The sequence below is a fragment of the Dendropsophus ebraccatus genome, chromosome 3, assembly GCF_027789765.1.
Source record: "Dendropsophus ebraccatus isolate aDenEbr1 chromosome 3, aDenEbr1.pat, whole genome shotgun sequence".
NCBI classification, from domain to species: Eukaryota; Metazoa; Chordata; class Amphibia; order Anura; family Hylidae; genus Dendropsophus; species Dendropsophus ebraccatus.
Genome location: NC_091456.1, coordinates 45,368,559 through 45,388,399, shown reverse-complemented (window position 1 = coordinate 45,388,399; position 19,841 = coordinate 45,368,559). Strand labels below are relative to the sequence as shown.

At 41.2% G+C, this 19,841-nt stretch overlaps 1 protein-coding gene and 1 long non-coding RNA gene across 7 annotated transcripts in view; one reads left to right on the top strand and one right to left on the bottom strand.

The window, feature by feature from the left end:
* LOC138785562 (uncharacterized) overlaps positions 1 to 8,869 on the bottom strand; it is a 29,675-nt gene extending 20,806 nt beyond the window's left edge. Inside the window, exons 1-2 of the long non-coding RNA XR_011362118.1 lie at positions 8,714 to 8,869; positions 5,260 to 5,340 (exon numbers count right to left, since the gene is read on the bottom strand). This is a non-coding gene — a long non-coding RNA (uncharacterized lncRNA). The remainder of the gene's footprint in view (positions 1 to 5,259; positions 5,341 to 8,713) is intronic.
* The window catches only part of CARMIL3 (capping protein regulator and myosin 1 linker 3), a 71,835-nt gene extending 54,870 nt beyond the window's left edge, over positions 1 to 16,965 (top strand). The window contains exons 24-40 of one of the 6 annotated variants that reach the window (XM_069961626.1): positions 769 to 864; positions 945 to 1,073; positions 2,661 to 2,774; positions 3,943 to 4,115; positions 5,286 to 5,373; positions 6,687 to 6,809; positions 7,708 to 7,771; positions 7,954 to 8,183; positions 8,264 to 8,361; positions 8,732 to 8,996; positions 9,129 to 9,218; positions 9,345 to 9,408; positions 9,661 to 9,743; positions 12,145 to 12,331; positions 12,655 to 12,744; positions 13,921 to 14,010; positions 16,774 to 16,965. In XM_069961626.1, the coding sequence (XP_069817727.1) occupies positions 769 to 864; positions 945 to 1,073; positions 2,661 to 2,774; positions 3,943 to 4,115; positions 5,286 to 5,373; positions 6,687 to 6,809; positions 7,708 to 7,771; positions 7,954 to 8,183; positions 8,264 to 8,361; positions 8,732 to 8,996; positions 9,129 to 9,218; positions 9,345 to 9,408; positions 9,661 to 9,743; positions 12,145 to 12,331; positions 12,655 to 12,744; positions 13,921 to 14,010; positions 16,774 to 16,817 (2,028 nt within the window). In that variant the 3' untranslated portion in view covers positions 16,818 to 16,965. Of the gene's footprint in view, positions 1 to 768; positions 865 to 944; positions 1,074 to 2,660; positions 2,775 to 3,912; positions 4,116 to 5,285; positions 5,374 to 6,686; positions 6,810 to 7,707; positions 7,772 to 7,953; positions 8,184 to 8,263; positions 8,362 to 8,731; positions 8,997 to 9,128; positions 9,219 to 9,344; positions 9,409 to 9,660; positions 9,744 to 12,144; positions 12,332 to 12,654; positions 12,745 to 13,920; positions 14,011 to 16,773 lie in introns of those variants that run through there. The other 5 variants (XM_069961627.1, XM_069961625.1, XR_011362117.1 and 2 more) reach the window with 5 other exon arrangements.
* The last annotated feature ends 2,876 nt before the right edge of the window (positions 16,966 to 19,841 follow it).

Sequence of the window (19,841 nt, the reverse complement as noted above, 5' to 3'; positions counted from 1 at the left end):
CATTGGGTCAAAACCCTATTTGAAAGCCCAGCTCCGAACTCCTCAGTTTGGAAGAAGACGCTGCTGGTCTCTCTTGAGATTAAAAGCTTTCTTTATTGCATAGGTGTGATGCTTTTTGGGTGTCCACCACCCTCTTCATCAGACAGTATCACCCCCTTCATCAGAAATGCACAGAACAATGTACTACTTACATAATTTTGTTCAGCTGTTCTCCTAATATGCAGGAGAATGGTATCCCTCCCCCACCGTCTAGCTGCTGATTGACAGTTGACTGCCTATACACAGCATGGATAGACAACTGCCAATCAAAAACTGGTGGGCGGAGTTTCGGCTGCTCGTGAATATCCAGGACTATTGGGCTCATGCACATAATCGAAAGCGCTACTTATTGTCCATGTTATTCAGGAGGATATCTCTGAATCAGCTGCACAGAACAATGTAAGTGATACATCATCCTGTTCAGCTTCTCTGTCACTAGTTTATGCTACCCTGAGATAGGACACATAAACCTAAAAAATTGGGCGTATTTGTACAACAAATGCCTTTAATAGGTAAATTAGTACTCAGCCTGCGCTATAGGAACACAACAGCAGAATATTCTTCTAACCTGTTTGTTTCTCTTTAACATAGATACAAATGGTCATATTTTTAATTGTCTTACTAGGGGCAGTCATTTGTATTTATCTTTGTGTGTTATACAGAGTATTTTTTTGTATGTATGTATATATTATTTAATGATATATGACAATATAATGTCTGTTCTCACAGATACATAGCTGTCTCCTTCGAAACTCTCAGACATTGGCTGTCTCTGACCAAAGAGCACTCCGGCTTCAACAGGGTGTGACAAGCAGCGCAGAACAGGTACAGTATGCTTCTTATTACCATCCTCTATGCTTATTATATCGTCTTACCAATTTCTCATACTCTCTTTGAATCAATAGATGCTACAAACCCTGTCCATGATGATACATGATCACATTAATGCTCTACGCTCCTGTGACCTGGAAACTGTACAAGAAGACATCATATGTGCAAGACAGCTCCTGAGAGATGCCAAGAACTGTCGAGCTGTGAGTGTGGCAATTAGAAGATGCGTGCCATTTTATATGCACATTCACAGCTGATGTAAAATGTCAATGCGCAGCAATAACAAAATGACTAAATTGATGGAGTAAATGTGGTAAAATGTCATATTCATTTTTAATATCATGACAACCTTACATTCATCAGGGCAACAAAGTGGAATTCTTTCCCTTATGTGTTACGCTAGTGATTTTAGTTTTACACTTAGGGGAAACTGTGCGTTAAGGTAATTAGCAAAAAGCAGATATAATAGTATAATATCCCAGGCACAGTAATTCTGACCTTTCTAAAATCTGCATACATAGCCTGATTTGCATATTTTGCTTGGTGAGTCGTCGTTTTGGAATAAAAAGCAGAAACAGCTGACAAATGCAGGTGTTTTAAATGCTTGAAAATGGCATTTAATTCAATTTTATAAAAAAAAATTTTTAGACTACCTGGTCAGTGCTGGCGTGTACATCGCGGTGGTATGGTAAATTTTTTAAAATGTAGCCCAGTTCCTGTGATCTGCGCTGTTTTTTTATATGCACTTCAGCCTGCTCTATGCACTGGAGGTTGGTCCAGCACCCTCAGTATACTGATATCCCCTCCCCTGGGTCATGCGGCCCGACTTGATGATTCTGATGGAGGTGCGTCACCAAGGGTAGGGGCTATCAGTACATTGGGGGCAGCTGGCTGAAGTGCACATTAAAAAACTGGCGCAGATTGCAGGAACCCGGTGGAATTTTCAAAAATGGACCATGCCAATGTCATGCACGCGCCAGCGCCACCCAGGTAGTCTAAAAAAGAATTTTGAGTAACCAAAGTGGTACATTGGCTTTAAGATTGAGCTTCCTGGTTCTTTGGTAACCAGCGCGTCATGTATCTTGATAATTGGATACCATTTTTTGCCCAGTTGATGCTCCATAAAATTCTGTTGCTCTGTAAAAGTGAAAAGTTCTTTGTGACTTGAAGATGTAGAGCAAAATTGGAGACAGATGATGGATCACTTGTTAAAAGGGTTGTCAGGGGAGCAGAAGATGGCTGAAGCCTTCTGTTCCCAGGTTCCCACCTCTGGCAGGAGCATATTCCAATCATTGTGTAGCAGGTGAAACCATGCCAGTATGTGATGTCTAATAGCTGCATGTTGTCGCATTGACTCTTGAGATTTATCATCACCAAAAATTACTCTAAACCCCAGTTAAAGTTGTAAAGTCTTGGCCACTAAGTGTCCCACCTCTCTGCAATTTGTTGTTCACTGCCTGTTAGGGGAAATCCATCTCTAGTAACAGAGAAACCAGGACAGAACACTGGAAGTGGGGGCGGGACTTAGCTACTATGTGCAGAAAATAGAGTAAGCCAGTGCGGTGCACCTGTGAGTCTGTGCTTGAAAAATAACAAACAACCCAGCTCTGGTTCTGCCCCCTAGAATAGCTGTGCACCATCCAGGGGACTCTCAGGAGCTCAATAACATCAGTGACAGAATTAACATCACCTTGTCACCACTTGGATCATATAACAAAACTATGCAAATTTTAAAAAATGTATTGAAATGGCAGCCCTAATTCTACTTCCTTTGCTTTTATTTACTTCAGTTATTACCACGTCTCCTGGAAGCAGGCAGCTGGCTGTCTCCTTCAGGTCCTGCTCAGAGGCTTCTTGAGACAGTCTCTTATGAACTCTCTCGAGCAGTGGACAGGGAATTGCAGGTATGTACTTTTTAAGGTTCTATACTTTTATTTTGGTGTGACATTTTCTTCTTTAAAACTCAGAGTTACCGAACATAATGAATAATTAAAGGGGTAAACCCATATGGAACATCCCTACATGCAGGTTCCACACCTATCTTCAGATCAAGGGCTCCTGGGCCACCTGCAGCCTGTTTGCGGCCACTGGAGGTGGTCGGGAAGCCGGAAACTGACTAATCTTGTAAGTTACAGGTTTTTTGTGTACATCCCATTTAATATAAAGGGTGTAGCACAAATGGCGTAGCTCATAGGCTACTTTGGGAGATACTGAAACAGTGTAGCTCAAAGGAGTATTCCATTTGTACCACTCCCATTAAAATCAATTGAAGTTACACAAATTGCATAACTTCTTGGATTTGGCCGTTTTCAGCTTCCCGACCTCTTAAGGCGGCCAGGCCGGAACGCCTCCAATCTGAAGATAGGTGCAGGTCCTCTTAATACTCTGATCGCCCCCTATCCTCTATTACTGTGCCTATAATTGCCCATTACTGTACCTGATATTTGTCCCTGTCCCCTGTTGCTGTACCTAATAGCGCTAGTTAGTTTATATGATTGTCACCGCTGTTAGTTTACTTGATCTTGGCTCCTTTTACTGTAACTAATTGTCGCTCCTGTTAATGTATCTGATTGTCCCTGCTGATACTGTGTGTAAAATTTCAAAAATGTGCTGCTCAATGTCAGAGCCATATAATATCCTAAAAGATAGAAAGGTCCTTTACCAAATAATGCTGACATAGAAAAGGGGACTGGTGAAATGTGAAAAATAGCCCTCAGTACTTAAAGCCAAAAGTGGCTGTGGAGATAAAGGGGTTAATGTCCAGCACATTTTTATCCTGCCTTATCCTGTAGATTGCAGTTTTGCAATTTACCAATAATGAAAGGTTTTTAAAAATTATTACAATTATCTGAGGAACATTCCTGTGAGTGTAGCCATAGTATTTATGTTGCCATTTTCTAATGTATTTGATCGTATTGTCAATGTTAAACAACTAACACTAAAATGAACTTACAAAATTATTGCTAATAAAGTGAACTCACAAAATGATTGCTTATGAAATGAACTTACAAAATTATTGCTAAGTGTAAATCCATCTTCCAGCATAAAGAATCTTTTCTGTCTGCCACTCAGAACATTGCGGACACCATGTGGGAGGCTACGCAGGATCTTTTCCCTGGAGCAGCGCGGGATGCACAGCGAGGTGGAGCAATGCTCTGCAGGCTTCGAGAACAACATGGACTCAGTCCCCCCCATATACGTGATATGCTTAGGCAGGTGGGGAGTGAATTACATAATAAGCTGAGGTAAGTGACTCATGGCATGGACTACAAGCTGGAAAGGAGGAAAGCATATAGATTCTATTTGAAAAGCTGCCGGGACTGTGATTATAACTTATTTAAAGAATTAGAGATTCTTGACAATTGCATGAACATTAGTGGTCAGAACAAACATTAATAATTAAAACCTCTAGCAGGATGGCATTGTGTATCGAGGTTTGACCATTACAGATTTATAATAAATAAAAAGATATTACCGTAAAAAATTAAATGACCAAGGTTAAAAATACGAAAATACTAGAAAGCAATTCCAAGTATTGGGCGAGGCAGAAAATGTGATTTGGTCCACGTGCAGAGAGCTTACTACTGTCTACTAACTGTATTCAGAGAATACTGGCTGTAGAGATGATACCTGTATTCTGCTTATGATGCAGGGAGGGTAGCTTCAATGCATTTGACACAGTGCTCTCTGCTGCCACCTCTGTCCAAGGCAGGAACTGTCCCGAGCGGCAGTAAAACCCCATAGAAAACCTCTCCTGCTCTGGACAGTTCCTATCTCGGCCAGAGATGCCAGCAGAGAGCACTGTGTCAGACTGAAAAGAAAACAACTTCCTGCAGGACATACAGCAGCTGATAAGTACTGGAAGACCTGAGATTTTTAAATAGAAGTAAATTACAAATCTATATAACTTTCTGAAATCAGTTGATCTGAAAGCTTTACTCTAAGTTTCTTAGATTTTTTTAGGATATTTGCTTAAAAAAATTATAAAATTACATACTAATCAGTTTTATTAATAAATTGCCACTAGCAAAGTTCCATAATAGTTTTAACATTAAAGATTGATTTTTTTTTTAATTTAGAACTATATGGGGGAGAGTTATCAAACATGGTGTAAAGTGAAACTGGCTCAGTTGCCCCTAGCAACCAATCATATTCCACTTTTCATTCCTCACAAATTGTTTGGAAAATGAAAGGTGGAATCTGATTGGTTGCTAGGGGCAACTGAGCCAGTTTCACTTTACACCATGTTTGATAAATCTCCCCCTATATTTCTAGTATGTGCCATGCATACATTACCCATAGGCCTCTGTGATAAATAAATGTATACTATGCAGCACATATGAAAACAGATTTAATTTTGTGGTATTGTCTAACTGTGTAAACTTGTACCTCATTCCCATATTCTCTCATTGCAGGGCTGCACAGCTCTCTCTCATGACACGCCTCAGTAATTCTGTGTTGGAGCAAGTTCTGCAGGAAATGCAAAGAACACATAGAAAGCTGGTAATAAGACATAATAAGAAGGGCACGATGGGAATAGGGCAGAACAGTCAACCACCATGCAAAAAAGATTTATCATGGCAAAATTCAAGCTACATTCATGTTACAATGAATTTATTTTATACTGTCCCAGTTCATCTTAAATTAAAAAAAAAATAAAAAAAGAAATTTATTAAAATAAAAAAAAATCATTCATTTTATATCTACAGCAGATCATTGTATCTCCATGGTAGCAGACTACAAACAATTTGTAGTCTGATCCTGCAGCCAAACTTTTTTCTGTCTCCTGCTTCTTGCTATTGTCATTAGGGACAGATGGAAAGGACTATAGCATCAGACTACACAAGGTTTTTATATAGTTTGTTACCATGGATATTCATATGTCAGCTTATGAGCTGTATACACAAAATGTTAGGAAAATTGAACTTAAGCCATGTTGCGAAGAAGCTTCATTTTAAATTTTAGATGTATTGGAATATCTACACAATACAATGATCTACATTCAGGACTGGATTTAAAGGGAATCTGTTACTGGGTTTATGCTACAAAGGCTGATTGACAGCAGACTGCCTATACACAGTATGTATACAGTATATATAGGCAGACAACTGCCAATCAGCAGGTGGTGGGCAGGGAGATGGTGCTCATGAATATCATGGACTACTGAGCATGTGCACATAATGGAGAGGACTTGCTATTCAGGAGGGTATCTCTGAATCAGTGTTAAGTGATACATCATTCTTTTCAGCTTCTCTGTCAATAAGTTTTGCTAGCCTTAGATACGGCATCATAAATCTTTCCCCAGAGTCTTTTTTAAAAAATTGACATGTCCATTCTTTGGGCAGACAGCGGAATCCACCTGACCATAGAATGGAGTCTATGGGATGGGCGGAGATGGGAGCGGGAGTGTGTGGGGGTGAGCGACGGAATCCGCGGGAACTTCTCTGCATGGATTCCTCAGTGTGAACGCACCCTGAGCATTCTCTAACACACATAAGGATTCATTTTCTTAGAGCTTCTTATCCATTATCTTCTTTATTATTGATTATCTACTGTTCCTTAGTTCTACAGAGAGATCATTTACTCACACTTTAATTATTGATGAAACATGAACACAAGGACAGGACACAAGGTCCATTCAGTTGGTACCCTTGTGACGGTACTAAAAAGAAGCACTGTCCTCAATCTGACCTATTATTCACTTACATAATTTCATAAGGGAAAATAATCCAATCCAGTGTGATGTGTCTATATAGATCATTAAAAACATCTACTTATTTCTATTCTTGTTCTCTTTTTTTTAAAAAACTTGCCAGGCCCGCCATAGATCTCAGCTGCAGGCTCTTATGGAGGAGGAACAGAGAATTATGGGATATCTCCCACAGACACCACCCAGGAATAAACAGGAAACACATGAGGGAGAGATGTACTCCAGCATTGTAAGTCATGAACAGATTTAATCAGATTTAAGTTTTACATGGTTAATTTTACCTACAAACAGTCGTGTATTGTCTACCAACTTATTATTGTGCTCAGAAGCCCCCAACTTGGACAATCAGGCTAGGCCCAACCAATCCGACACTAAGGGCCCTATTCCACTGAGCGATAATCGGCTGAATCAGGCTAATTCGGACGATTATTGCTCTGTGTAACAGAGAGAACGATCAGCCCATGAAATAATCATCAGCTGATCGTTTTTTAGGTCCAGGCCTGAAGACCTTTGGCGCATCTTATTACGTGTAATAGTGATGTGCGCCCAACGACTGATGACTGTAGTATAAAATTATAAAGCATTAACTCACCTTACTATGTTTCCCGGTGTCATCAGGCCGTCCCCAGTCTCTGCAGCTTTATCTTTGTTACGGTCTCTGCACTGATAGGTCACGGCCACTCAGCCAATCACTGGCCAAGGCAGGCCGGGGCCAGTGAGAAGCTGAGCAGCCATGAATCCTAGCTACACCCCTGCCTGGAGGAATGCCCCATTGGCTTTTAGAGCTCATATGCATATTCCTTTTGTGACCTGTCCACCGTACGCAATGAAAAGGAGGGGGGGAGGGGGGTGACAGTATAACTTTAATATTGTATTATATTAAAAATACAAATCAGGTTGGTGCATGCAAAAATTGTGTCACAACGGGTTTCAGAAAATGCAGAGATACACAATAAACTCCTGGATATACATTTTTACCACTTCTTCAAAAGGCCCTATGTTCATCTAATTTATTCAATTCATGTCATTCATTTAATGGTATTCCAGGCATAAACTAAAAGGTTAGATCATGTCAAAATACAGGTATGACACTTTTATTAATTTTCAATGTTGTTTTCTGTCTACAGGATACCATGGTAATAAAGAAACGTCTTCAAGGCAGGAAAATCCGGCCCGTATCTGCGTTTATCAGTGAGATCTCTCATATATACTATTTTCTCAAATTCATGCACAACTTCAATCTATACTTCTTCATTCTGTATGCTTTGTGGAAAACATCCCTTTCCTTTTTTCTTATGGCAAAAAAATACTAACGTATTAATATATTATTATATTATAATATTAACTAAATCCATATGCCCCTCATTTGGTAGGTGTGAGTGAGCAGGAATTAAGCCCCAAGACCCTAGATTTGGGTTCCCCTGGCTCTCGTGAACTCAGTTCTCCACCCGCGCTCTCCTCATCTGCTAGCAGTCAGCTCTCTCGCTCTCTAAGCGTATCTCTAGAAGGTCTTTCTGAACTACCCACAGAAGGGAGTAAACTGCAGCACCAGACCCGGGACAGACCGAAACAACAATCGCGAAGAGCACCAGGTGGAGGCAAGGTGAGTATGAGGTTACATACAGACTATTTACACTGCATAGTCATTTAAAGAGTACACAACTATTTGTATTTCTTCCTGAGGTCCGAGGTCCAGCATCTGACTCAGAACGTCCTGATCCTGCTATAGATGAAGGCTTGGATGAATTTTTCCATCGGACAGTGTTAACACAATCAAACAGGTATGATAAAAATAGTTTAAACAAATTCCTTAAGAGTGTTCCCACCTAGGGTAGTTATGCTCTATCCAGTGTATGATCAGGATATGGCATAACTAATAGATCACAGGGGGGACAGCCGCTGGACCCCCTGTGATATCCAAAATGGGGACCAAATAGAGCCAACAAAAAGAGTCATATGCAGCTTTTGGCTCTCTTCGGCAGCTCTATAGATAGTGGTCGGACCCCCAGCAATCCCTTAGTTATGCTGTATCCTAGGCATAACTGTGGATAGGGTATAACTACCCCAAGTGGGAATACCCCTTTAAAGTAATTTAACTCTTACATTACCTTTAATGTGACCTAACCACCTAACCTGTTATATGTTCATCAGTGTATCTTCAGCTCCACAAAGTGATACGGATGCCCCACCAAAAAGAAGACGTAGAAGCTTGTTCCATTTCCGCAGAAGCCGGACTCCAAAGAGAGAACGAGACAGAGGGAGAGCTGTGCCTCCACCTTCTCCTGGTCCTGAACCTTCAGATCACATAAAAATGGATAACTATCCACTTACTAATGGAACACCAGTCAGCAACGGTGCTGAAATCTACGGTCACAGTATGGGAGGAGTGAGGGGCTTACCAGGCAGAGGGACACCGGTAATTGCTTAATATTGATGTTCAATACAGCATCAGTAACGGATAGAAAAACTGTAGTGAAATAACATAAAATCAGATAATTAGACAATAATTAAAAGACTGTAATATAAAATGATGGGTTTTCGTTTTTAGTCTTGTGAGCAACCACGGGAAGAAGTGCAGCCTGCAAGAGTACGAGGCGTACCCCTTCCTGGAATGGATGGCGTTCGTGCATGGAAGGAGGTATGTAGTAGATCAGTATGTAGTGGACCAGTAGTAGAAAAAGAAACTGATGTATGTACAGTATGCCAGGTAATAATTCTACTGAATATAATATGGTGACCTGAAAGTGATGTATCTTTATTTAAGATGGAATCGGCAGGAGGAACTAACTGTGTTCCGGATGACAGGAGGCGCTCCTCTGGGGATGGGGGTAAGTATTTAGTTAGTCCCATCTTATCTATCCTTTCTTTTTTCTATTTCTTTCATTCCACATGTTACATTCCATATCTCTGACCTTTCTCAATTTCATAAGCAGTTCAATCCATGCTGGCTCTTTGTCTTTTTTCTGATACTCCTCCCAATTTTTTCCCCACTCTGTGTGCTTTCTATGTGTATCGGCTTTGTCCCTACACCTTCCTGTCCCTTCTCTCTCTGTCTCTCGCTCTCTCTCTCTGTCTCTCAGAGGAGGGTGCTACGTTTGAGGACAGACAGCCTTGTTTCTCCAACGGAGACAGAAACAGTCAGAAGAATTTATCAACAGAAGAGGTAATAACAATAACTCACCAGGGGATGTCACACTTACAGAAAGAATGTATATAGATACAGTAACACAAAATAGGGAGTTATAGTAAGAAAATTAAGTATTTCATACACAGCTGCCGATTTGGCAGGTTTTCCCACCTACAAAGAATGAAGAGGTCTGTAATTATTTATTAATTAATAATTAATTTAGCATTTTATTGCATGAAATAAATCTTTCTTTGCCATTACAGAGAACAGATGTTTCCTGTAGCTCTTGACCAAGTTTGCAGCAGGGATTTTGTTCCAATCCTCCATACAGATCTTCTTCAATGCTTTCAGGTTTTGGGGCTGTTGCTGGGCTGGACTGAATTTCGTCTCCCTCCAAAGATTTTCTATTGGGTTTAAGGCTGCAGACTGGCTAGGCCACTCCAGGACCTTGAAATGCTTTTTGCAGAGCCACTCTTTAGTTGCCTTGGCTGAGTGTTTCAGCTCATTGTCATGCTGGAAGACCCAGCCACAACCTATCTTCAATGCTCTTACTGAGGGAAGGAAGTTGTTGGCCAAAATCTCACGACACATGGTCCCATCCATCCTCCCTTCAATATAAAGCAGTCATCCTGTCCCATTTGCTGAACGTATGATGTCTCCAACCCTGTCCTTCATGGTTGGGACTGGGTTCTTGGGGTTGTACCCATATTCTCTTATTGCATCAAACACAGCGAGTGGAGTTGATACCAAAACATTCTACTTTGGTCTTATCTGACCTCATGCCCTTCTCCCATGCCTCCTCTGGATAATCCAGATGGTAATTGGTGAACTTCAAAGGGCCTGGATACATGCTGGCATTAGCAGGGGCACCTGCAGGATTTTAATCCATGATAGCATAGTGTGTTACTAATGATAATCTCTGAGACTGTGGTACCAGATCTTTTCACGTCATTGACTTGGGTCCCCCTTACGGAGAGGTCTTGCATGGAGCCCCAGAACAAGGAAGATTAACAGCCATCTTGTGTTTCTTTTATTTTCTAATAATTGTGCAAACAGTTGTTGCCTCCTCACCAAGCTGTATTGTCCTGTAGCCCATACCAGCCTTGTGCAGGTCTACAATTTTATTCCTGGTGTCCTTAGACAGCTTTTTGGTCTTGGCCATGATGAAGAGGTTGAAGTGTGATTGATTGAGTGTGTGGACATGTGTTTTTTTTTTTATAAAGGTCACAAGTTCAAACAGGTGCAATAAATACAAGTAATGAGTGCAGAGTAGGAGGAGCTTTTTAAATAAAAACTAACTAACTAACTAACTAACTAAAGTCTGTGAGAGCCATAATTTTTGCTGGTTGATAGGTGATCAAATACTTATTTTTATGCACTGAAATTAATTTTTTTTCTAGATTTTTTATAGATTCTGTCTCTCACAGTTGAAGCGTACCTACATAAAAAAATTACACACCTCTCCATTTTTTGTAAGTGGGAAAACTTGCAAAATCGGCAGTGTATCAAAAATGTTTTTTCTCCACTGTATGTACATTACATTATAAAGAGTTTACAACACCAAGAAGACATTAATACTCACTGACTATTGACTGTGAGAAGCACCATATAACATGATATACACAGAATAACAATTCACCAGACAAGACTGAAGACCTGCACTGTACAAACAATAGAATTCATAGATGGGAACATTTCAGGATGTTTAGAGTAAACTGCATATTATTTGGGAAAAAAAAAAACGTACTAGAACATTGCAGTATATCTCACGTAGGCATTTAGTTAGCTTTAAGAAGTATGGGGAAAAACAGAATGAAGTAAATCAGTTCTGTGACACTGTGTTATACCACAGCCTGGTATATGTTTTATTGACTTGGTAAATAAGGTTCGTTGCTGTTGTTATGAGAGATATGTCAAATTAAGAGATCTAGTTTGTATGATGGATTATTGTGAATTACTGGTTATGGTGAAGGAAAGAATTGCATATGAAGTATAATACTTACTTATAGTACGCTCAGTTTCTTCAAAATAAAGTATTATTGGACCAGGTTATGAATGTTGGCCAGTTACAGATGCTTTTTTCTGTATGTTGTGTTACCTGAAATGTATAAAATAGTTTACACCATATTTCATAAAAAAAACTTTCTTGGTAACTTAGGTGGGTAGGACGTATTAAAAGAAAAGAATTGATAGAAAAATTAGCAAGATGTACATATGGCATGTAAAACTGAGCGGCTGGGTGGATGTTGGGTTAAATGTCAGTCCAATTTAAAGACAAGGTTGGGCAAATAATATTGTAGCCAATAATACTTCTGTTGGTAAAAGAAATATTCTCCAATTTATATGTTATTTCTACCATAATGTACCCTCATATAACAGGGTAATATGGACTGTTTGCCTCCAATTCACTGCACCTTCCCCTCCCTTGTTTTTCCAGGGGGGTCTTACTGATTCCTGCCCCCCTTCTGCAGAACTACGACCAGTTGCTGCCCCACGAGGTAGGAAAGTGTCTTACGGGGGTGGGCACAGCGAGACGGAATGTTCAGAAGAGACGAGGAAGGAAATCCCAGTGCCCAAACCTCGAATCAGAGAACCTGGGAAAGAGGCGGCCCCCCCAGTGGGAGGTGGGAACTGCCCAGTGCTCACTGCAAACACTGCACATCATACACTGCACCCTCCCACTCACCATATAGACCCAAGAGTCTCTAGCTGCATCTGTTTTCGCTTTTTCACGTTTCAGTTTATAATTGCATGCTTTGTTCTATCTGACGTTCCTAATGTTTATTTCTCCATTATGCATGTGTTTTTAATCCTAATGTTCTCAAACCATTTGTTCCTTTTACTCTTTACTGTTTGCTGTCAATATTAATTTCTCAGGTCCTTCTTGCCCCCTTCTCCCTGTTTTCCTTAGTTAAATAGCTTAATGTTCCTATTTCTTTGCCACCAGATGGTGCACCCCCAGTCCGACGGCCTCCTCTAAAGCCACAACGCTCTCGGAGGATGCAGTCATGTGACTCAGCAGAAACAACAAACTCTGGTAAGAACTATTATTACCATGGTGTGGTATAATGATAAGGTCCAATTCGCGTCCAAATACACTAAGGGGGATATTTACTAACAAATCTAAAAACACGGTTTTGTCAAAGATGTTTTGGCATAATTTCCAATCTAATGTGTTTAGTCAAATGTATGTAAATTGTCTAATAGCATAGTAAATGTGTCTTAAAAATAATGGTCTTTTAATTAGTCTAATAAATTCACCTGGTTCGGAGCAGACGTAGGGATGCGCCAATATATGCAACTTTTTTTAAAAAATGTGCAGTTAATAAATTTAGCTAAAAAAGAATTCTGGCGCACTTTTGATCTTATTAACAACAAAAAATCTAATTCAAAAAGTCGCATCTAATTTGGATAGTTTTGTCTAAAAAAGCTTCATAAATCCATATTAAATTTATTTTGAGCGCAAACTACATATATTAGACTAAAAACAGGCGCAATTAGTTTGATAAATGTCCCCCTAAGGCCCCGTTCCCACTGAGGAAAGGTAGCGGAATTCCGCGACGGAATTGTCCGCCCGCGGAATGCCGTTAGCCTCCCGCTCATAATGGGAGTCTATGGGAGGCGCGCGCTCCTGCCCTGTCCGCGCTGAAGAATGAACATGTTCATTCTTCAGCGCGTACAGAGCAGGAGCGCGCGCCTCCCATAGACTCCCATTATGAGCGGGAGGCTAACGGCATTCCGCGGGCGGACAATTCCGTCGCTGAATTCCGCTACCTTTCCTCAGTGGGAACGGGGCTTAAGTCTATATCTTAAAACGAGAGGTCAACATTTTTTGGGTTAATAAGCAACTTTGAAGTAACAACTCACCATGTTGTAGCAAATTTCATACGCTTTATTCCTTCATAATGCACACAGGCAGATAGCGGATGAGTAACAGGCTAAGCTAAACGTGGTGAGTGTCTCCACTGTTACTTCAAAGTTGCTTATTGCGTTGGCTACTCTATTCTCTGATAGGAGAGCACCACCAGTAGCAGCAAGTCCGGAGGAAGAGAGTTCGCCTATGTTATCTCCCATGTCATAAGCTCAGACAGGGTAGTGCCGGGGATCATCTGTGTGTGATTGCTGATTTTTTGGGGTTAATATTATACACAAACCTATTGATTTCCTACTAAGATAATGTGCAATACTCATTAGTTGCTGTTTTGCATTCTAGTGGCTGGCACCAATTTGACACTTCAAACAAATGAACAAAAAATGCCTCAGACAGGTGATGCCTTGCACCGTGGAATGCGCCACACGGCTGGTAAGTTAAAAGAGCACACTATAGTGAATAAACAGCATTTCTTGTACATCAAAAGTTTTATGTCATGGCATTCTATTTTGTTACGTAAGGAAGATGTAATTCACAATTAAACACACACATCTGTCGGTGCTAGGCAGACAGGCAGACCAAAGGTTGTTCTGAAGCCTCCAGTTGCCATGGCTACCATCAGCACCTCGCAATCTCTTTGCGGGGTGCTAATGAGAAATAGAGGCTCTCTGTGGGCCAAATCTGTGGTGCCATTATTTTTGGCCCGCCAGGCAATTTATTACATCTAGCCCGCAATAGCTACAATACAAAAGACTATATGGGAGGGCTGGCTACTATATGAGACTATTGGGGAGGGCTGGCTACTATACAAGAGACTATGGGGAGGCTGGCTACTATATAGGAGACTATTGGGGAGGGCTGGCTACTATACAAGAGACTATGGGGAGGCTGGCTACTATATAGGAGACTATTGGGGAGGGCTGGCTACTACATGATACTATTGGGGAGGGCTGGCTACTATATAAGAGACTATGGGGAAGGCTGGCTACTATATGAGACTATTGGGGAGGGCTGGCTACTACATGATACTATTGGGGAGGGCTGGCTACTATATAAGAGACTATGGGGAAGGCTGGCTACTATATGAGACTACTGGGGAGAGCTGGCTACTATATGAGACTACGGGGGAGGGCTGCGTACTATATGAGACTACTGGGGAGGGCTGGCTACTATATGAGACTATTGGGGAGGGCTGGCTACTATATGAGACTATGGGGGAGGGCTGGCTACTATATATGAGACTATGAGGGAGGGCTGGCTACTATATGAGACTATGGGGGAGGGCTGGCTACTATATGAGACTATTGGGGAGGGCTGGTTACTATATGGGACACTTGGGGGGGCTAGCTACTATTTGGGCACTATTGGAAGGGCTGGCTAATATGTGGGGAAATTTGGGGGGGATTGGCTATTATATGGGTTGGGGTTTAATCATATCATAGCAATATATCATATCATTTATCATAGTGCACAGGGCTGGGAGACGCGCGCTTCTCTGACTGTGCCAGCACCGCTGCATTCGTGCTTCAATAATTAACCATGTTGGCCCACGACTTTGTCCAATTTTTTTAATTTGGCCCACTGTGTATTTGAGTTTGACACCCCTGCAATACACGGATATACAGTACATAGCAGCCAGCCCCCAATGCAAGTGATAATGACACAGCAACCAGTGTCAGTTTTGCACTTTCCAGTGCATCTAACTTCTGCAGCCACCGGTAATCAAATACCGCACACTCGAGATCGGAAGAACCCATGTGTGGAACATGAATAGAAGAGAGGGATCCACAGCAAGTCCAGTCCCGTAAAAACAATATCCTTTATTACAGTCCACAGATAAAAATCAGTCCATAGGTATAAAGTGCAACATGTTTCGACGTCTCACATGTCTAAATCGCTTTGGGCTGGGTTCACACACAGTATATTTCAGGCAGTATTTGGTCCTCATGTCAGATCCTCATAGCAACCAAAACCAGGAGTGGATTGAAAGCACAGAAAGGATCTGTTCACATAATGTTGTAATTGAGTGGATGGCCGTCATTTAAATATTGGCAAATATTTGCTGTGATCTTAAAACAATGGCTGTTGTATTAAAATAAAAGCAGTTATTTACCGTTATATGGCGGCCATCCACTCAATTTCAACATTGTGTGAACAGAGCCTTTCTGTGTTTTTAATCCACTCCTGGTTTTGGTTGCTATGAGGATCTGACATGAGGACCAAATACTGCCTGAAATATACTGTGTGTGAACCCAGCCTTGGGTTGGAGCGTTTTTTTGTAATTTTTTTATTTTTACTGGTGAACCCAAATGTGCTCAAGGTTCACTCATCTCCATGTGGAATTTATTCCATGAGGACTCCTTTAATTGTAGTTTTGGTCAGAAAACATAGTTATGTTCCCCATAATACTACAAAGGATGCTAACAAAATGTTGCCTTTTCACTGTACATTACACTGTGCGAGCGCCGATCTGCTAGATCGGCGCTCGCTTACTGAGCCCAAACATGGTATAAAAATTATAAAGATGTACTTACCTGTCCAGGCTCCCCTGGTGTCTTCCAGCTTCTTTTCTGTGTTCCCCATTCACCACAGCTGCCTCTGGGACTTCTGATCCAGTCTCTAAAGTCACAAGCCGCTCTGCCATCTCAGAGATGGGTTCGGAAGTGCCAGAGGTGGCTGTTGTAAATGGAGATTACAGGAACAAGGCAGCAGAACATTGGGGAGGCCTGGACAGGTAAGTATAATCTTTATTTATTTTTCTTTACCCTAGCAACAGCTGTAGGCCAGATATCACTTTTACATGAAGCAACGTGTGGATGGTGGGCAATGATTCTTAATTATATTAAAAGGCAACAATCAGCCAATGATTGTTCCTTTAGGTTATCATTGTCTTATTTACAAAGAGGGATAACCTGTTAAATCTGCCTGATTTGCCAGATTATTGCTCTGTGTAATAGAACACTCAGATTCAACAAAAAAGTCCCTTAAAAATATAATTGCTGAGTGCTTTCAAGCTGTTAATAGCATTTTTCAAGAATATTGTGCCTTCTGTTTAGGACCTCAGGTATATGAAATGAGTAGTTGTGATTTAAGTGGTAATGCCTGTCATAGTACTTATGTCTTTTCTCTTTTTAATTTCTCAGCATCACTTTCCTCTCAATCACTCATGTCTCTCTTTCCCATGTCTTACAACAGAAGCCAAAGAGAGAGATGCTAAGAGTCTGCCAACGTCCGCTTGACTCTCAATCATCTGGAAAACTTGAAAAGTGACTTATTGGAAATCTGCCTGTGAATACACCATATACAATGTGCTCAACCTGAAAATGGGTTGCACTAAAAGGCCTATAACAAATGATTGTGCATTTTCAGCACCTAATAAAAAGAGAAACCCTGGAGATTGTTTCCTTTATTCATGTTTACATTTTGCGTGTGTAGATAGGTTCAGATTACAATGAAACACCATTTTTCTGTAAGTATACCGTATTTTAGAGACATTTTTAATATTCTTAGAGAGCGTTTCAGTTCCACAGAGGTTTACTAAGGTTTAACATACAAACCCTACAAGGGCATCTGGGGGAGTTCCTAATATGTATCGCTACTACATAGCTGCCTAGTTGGAAAATGCACTTGTGGCTAGATACTGACATAATTTGGCCCCATCAGTATTACAGATATGGTGAACTGATAATCTATATAACTGAATAGGTGGGCTATCTTCTCCAATAACATTATGTCCCCTGATACCTCAATTTGCAATAACCCTAATCTGTCAGTTGTCAGGACTATAGTTACTAGCCTAGTGGGACTGAAAAATGTAAAAAATTTAGACTGTTTTATTGACCGTTTACTGTCACATTGGATTTTTAAAAGAGGCACACACCTCTTGATAAATTTAGGAACCTCTGAGGCTGTCCATGTGGCAGCGCAAAGCTGGTGTACAAGCATAAATTGTAGTAAATTCTGCATATTTTTATCAAGGATAGTTGTCTAGAATTTTATGGGTGTGGATAATATGGTAAGAGGGTAGCCTTGATTTACTTTTCAGACACAGTTTGGACCATTTAGAGCACATCAGGGATAACAGACTACATCCACACAGTCTAGACTTTCTCTTGTTCATAATACTATCTAGGCCCTGCCATTTCCTGTGCTCCATCTTGGGTTTTTTATGCTAAATTCTGCTTCAATACAGATTTTCAATTTAAACAGATTTTTATTGATTTCTTTTAAAGTTAGACAATGGCTTGGCCCGTTAAGACCCTCAAATGCATTTTACAGGAATGGACACACATATACAATGTGATCAATGGTGAACCGTGGTTCAAAAGGAGTAGTCTATTGGATTAACTGCATCTGCGGTGCCAAATATGTTGGGAAAAAACATTTGAATGTTTCAGAAATCTATTCAACACTATATTGGAGACATAGAGAGGAAAACGGACAAACCAGCGGCATGGCGAGTTTGGGACTGCATCACAGGGATTCTAATGTTATCAAATTTCAGGGTATTAAATTGGGGAAACCCAACATAAGGGGTTGAGTTACATGAAGCAGTAAGGCGGTTGGCATTCTGTCAATTGTTCCCTAGTTTCTAAGGGAACCTGTCACCCCCCGTGCCGGGGTGACAGGCTCCCGACCCCCCGTTAGAGCCCCCTATACTCACCTAATCCCGCCGGGTCCCGCTTCTGGAGGTGGTCAGGTGATGAAGATCTCAGCCGCTGCAGCCCGGCGCGCGCGCGCTGAGAGATGAGTCCAACACACATAGAGAATGACAGGAGAGTCCAGCGCTCCGTCATTCTATATGAGCGTTGGACTCATCTCTCAGCGCGCGCACCGGGCTGCAGCGGCTGAGATCTTCATCACCCGACCACCTCCAGAAGCGGGACCTGGCGGGATTAGGTGAGTATAGGGGGCTCTAACAGGGGGTCGGGAGCCTATCACCCCGGCACGGGGGGTGACAGGTTCCCTTTAAGTTGCAGGAAACTGTAAGGCCCTATTCACACATCCTGTTCCTGACCGCAATTGCGGATCGGCAGAAAAATAGAACCAATGTATTTCAATGGACCCATACACACATCCGTGTTGTGTACTGGGACAGGCCCTAGTACGGAAAGTAACTGACACACCCAATACAACTCTATAGGGTCCGTATTTACAGATGCAATACGGATGCAATACAGATGAAAATTTGCGGATTGCTTACGGATTCAAAATTGCGGATTGGAAAATATACTGTCGTGTGAATAGACCCTAAGGATATAAAATGATAACTCTATACACATACCTACTGTATATCTCTATACACATACCTTATGGACAACCATCTTCCTGTTCAGGACAGTTGTTCTGAATTCAGAAAATAGGTCACACCCAAATGACCCTGCTCTCCATTGTCAATTCTGCTAAACATGCTATTATTACCGTGCTCCCACAGGGTCTTTCTGCAGTGTCCTCGGGTCACCTGCCAGCTTCAGTCATTGATTGGCTGAGCGGGCTGCCACTTCAGATCTTCTAGTAATTTACTCTCTTCCTATGTCCCTTGAGGAAACCATCTGATTTAACCAAATATTATAGGTGTGCAAGAAAAAAATGTACCTTTATGCCACCTTTTGAGCCCTCAGAATCATTAGAGTGACCCATGCATTTAGGCTCTACTGTGTTACCTCAGGATAGTAGAGCCTTTTAAAGACAGAGGGGATTGTGTTTACGCTGAGGGTGCTGGTCATATGTTCAAGAACTGCTTAAAAAAAAAAACATCTCAATCAGGAAAATTTCAATGCCTAGTGTGTTCTTGAAAGACTACCTAGGTGGCTAGATATTTTCCATTCACTTTCCAACCCCACAATTAATCCTAGGTTTTTGTTCCATCGCCTTTTTTATTTTGGAGTATCTGTTTACATTGTTAATTCTGGATATTTCTATACTTCTTGGCTGCACCATCACAGTCCAGTTTTATTCATTTGAATTGAAGTGGAGTCTTATATGCATTTAGGGCCCTATTCCATGGGACGAATATCACTCGCATAATCGTTAACGATAAACTATCCAAACGACCGCTATTACGAAAGACCTGAAATCGTTCACCCATTTACATGGAAAGATAATCGTTACTTATGATCGTTCTTGCGGTCGTCTTGTTGTCGCTATTGCGTTCATCACTACTGTGAACGACCGAACGATTTCTTATTCAATGCGAACGAGCAACAATAAAAATAGGTCCAGGTCTTATTAAACCATCAACGATTTCTCGTTCGGTCGTTAAC